The following is a 3,026-nucleotide window of genomic DNA, read 5'->3' on the forward strand; positions in this document are numbered from 1 at the left end:
GGGTAACTCTGTGCTCTTGGCATCCTTGACTTTGGATATTCACTGTTTAACAGATAAGCGTCACTTTCAAGTTGGTACCATTGCCACTCGCCGTAGCCTGATGAAACCAGAATGTCTCTACCTGTCCAACGGGCTGTCTAAAGAAGGACAACTTCCAGATGCAGAGTTCTCGGGACTGCTCATGCTCAGGGGGTCGAGCATCTGAGGAGAAAAAAAAAAGCACCACTCATACTTGCTGTATGTAGAGAAGTGCCAGTTTTGCAGACAGGAGGCGCACCTGGTCCATGCTCTCTGGAATGAACTCTCCTTCACTGTTAATGCTCGTGAAGGAGCCATTCCTGGCCACTTGCTGGAGTGCGTCAGGAATGTATCCGGGTGGAGGAGAGCTACGGTCCGTCGAATGAGACCCTGAGTCCGGAGGACACAACAGTTACTCAAAATCAAATTAGCATGCTAAAAATCAAGGATTTATCAAAGCTAAAACTTTATAACACTATTGATAAAGGGTTAGAATCTGTTTCCATCTCACAATTCCAATTGATAATAGCTTTTTTTTTTCATCCGGGAGTAGCGAACCAATAAATGATTCCAAACACAGCCATTTTCAGTCCTTCACCTGACGATGCCAGCATGCTCTTCTTGTCTGTGACACTCAGTCCTGTGTTGTCCAACTCCTCGCAGGAAGGCAGAAGGCCCATATTGCAAGAGGAGTTCTGGAAAAAGAAAGCAGGGAGAAAAAAAAATTAACTGAAAAATAAGAGCGCCTTGGCGGAAAGGTTGGCGATAGACTTGACCCAAGTGACCTGCGAGGAGATCTGCAGCACCAAGAGGATCTTGAGACTCTTCATGTGAACGCTTCGATCTAGCAGCTCCACGGCCTTGTCCAGGTCGTCCTGAACGCTAAGTGGAATCACCAGCTGCGCGAGACAAGGAGCGGAATGAGCGAGGAGAACCATGCGCTGCTCAGTAAAACACAGACTTGCATCTTCACTCAATTGTTCATTTTAGGCCTGCCGCACACCGGGGAAGGTGACACAACCGTCGAGTCGATTGCATGGTTCCGCATGCACTTTGTCGCCAACTAGTTTTGCAGTGAGTTAAAATTGTAATCAGATGGAATGACCGATCATGTTCTGTCACATGACCTTTTGCAATTAAGAAAAAACAAACTTGGGTTCCAGATAAGATCCTACCGGGTGTCACCGCCTGAATTGGACATTTACCAACCCTTACACCGCTCGCCTCCACGGCAGGTGCTGAGCCTTTGCGCCACGGTAGCCCGCACACAATGAATGGGTTGGTCAATGGCTGCTCTTTGCTGTGCTATAAGTGCAGTGTGAAACGAACTTGATATATAGCTCTGGCAAAAATGAAGAGGCTAAAAAGAACACAAATATATATATAGGAGCAAAATCAAAGATTTTTGCAGCAGTCTCTTAATTTTTTTCCAGAGATATATCGGGTTTGACAATATTTCCTAACTATATTTAGCATTTCATATGTACTAGTGGCTAAAAGAAGCGTGATGTCTTTCTATCACTGACATGCACAAATGCATAAAGGTTTTCTTATTTTATCTTCTTATCGCCAGTGTCGCAATGCATTCTGAGTTATGCCATAGAATGGTTGCTGCTCTCTGCCAAGCAAAGCAAAACACATGCGAGCTACTGTCATCATCGGAAAAAAGGAGTCAAAATGCCACACCGCAAGGCTTTTGGATGTCATTTTCAATCAAAGAAGAAGCTTGTGGAGGCTCTCAGTCGTACAGGAAAGTTCCATCGTAGAAAGGGTTCTGTCAGTCGTCATCTGTACCTGTGGGTAAAAAACAAAAAAAACAAAAAAACAAAAAAAGCAAAAAAGGACGTTTCGCTTCTCTCACAGAAGCTTCGTCAGCGGTAGACAACCCTGAAGTCTCCGTGAAGACTCCGGGAAGTTGCTCTGCGCTAAAAAGCTGAGCGTGGCCTGTTTGAGGACTGGGTGGGGATGGTTAGTCACGCCCCTATTGGTTTATTAGAGGCCCATTGGTTTCTAAATTCCCTATCATTGGGTCTTGATTAGGCCTATTGTTTGGGCTAAGGCTGAATAGCTACTTTCAGTTAGCCTGATCAGCATGTCTATGTCTATGTCTGGTCAACAAGTTATTGTAAATAGGAGACAGGTTAAATCTGATACCTCCTTCACGGTTCAGAGAGGGTGAAAATTTTTTAACAAAAATCGCTTCCTTTACTCCCCTTTCAAACCATCTCTTTTCTGTTCCTAGGATTTTTACTTGTTCATCTTCAATTGTGTGGTTTGGTTCTTTTAAGTGTGCGTATACTGCACTTTTGTTATCATTGTTTTTCCATTTGTGTTGATAAAGTCTTTTCTTGAGTGTTTGTTTGGTTTCTCCAATGTAATGTTCCTTGCACTCACTTTCTTGGCAACGGATGGAATAAATCAGATTGCATTTTTGGGTGTTAGGAACCCGGTCTTTGGGGTGTACTAGTTTTTGTCTCAATGTGTTTATCGGTTGAAAATAAACAGGAATATCATGTTGTAGAAATATTCTTTGTATTTGCTCTGAGAGGCCGGCAATATAAGGTACACAGACACCCCTTCTCTTCTTTTCTCTCTGTTGGTTGGTTTCCTCTCTGTTTGTTTTAATTTTCCTAACTTTGCCAAAGGCCCATTTAGGGTAGCTACACCCTGACAATGCCTTCTCAATGTGTTTGACCTCACTCTCTCTCGACTTGGTGTTGGTGGAGATTTGGCTCGCTCTGCGTAATTAGAACACTTGAACACAGAGCGAGCCAAATCTCCACCAACACCAAGTCGAGAGAAAGTGAGGTCAAACACATCGAGAAGGCATTGTCAGGGTGTAGCTACCCTAAATGGGCCTTTGGCAAAGTTAGGAAAATTAAAACAAACAGAGAGGAAACCAACCAACAGAGAGAAAAGAAGAGAAGGGGTGTCTGTGTACCTTATATTGCCGGCCTCTCAGAGAAAATACAAAGAATATCTCTACAACATGATATTCCTGTTTATTT

The 3,026-nt window shown here is 43.6% G+C and overlaps 1 protein-coding gene across 1 annotated transcript in view; it reads right to left on the reverse strand.

The window, feature by feature from the left end:
- The window catches only part of map3k2 (mitogen-activated protein kinase kinase kinase 2), a 30,685-nt gene that overhangs the window by 14,192 nt on the left and 13,467 nt on the right, over positions 1-3,026 (reverse strand). The window contains exons 6-10 of the mRNA XM_019877210.1: positions 804-917; positions 617-713; positions 278-408; positions 122-201; positions 8-42 (exon numbers count right to left, since the gene is read on the reverse strand). Coding sequence (XP_019732769.1) covers positions 8-42; positions 122-201; positions 278-408; positions 617-713; positions 804-917 — 457 coding nt within the window. The remainder of the gene's footprint in view (positions 1-7; positions 43-121; positions 202-277; positions 409-616; positions 714-803; positions 918-3,026) is intronic.

The sequence above is a fragment of the Hippocampus comes genome, unplaced genomic scaffold (assembly GCF_001891065.2).
Source record: "Hippocampus comes isolate QL1 unplaced genomic scaffold, H_comes_QL1_v1.1 scaffold167, whole genome shotgun sequence".
Classification (NCBI taxonomy): Eukaryota; Metazoa; Chordata; class Actinopteri; order Syngnathiformes; family Syngnathidae; genus Hippocampus; species Hippocampus comes.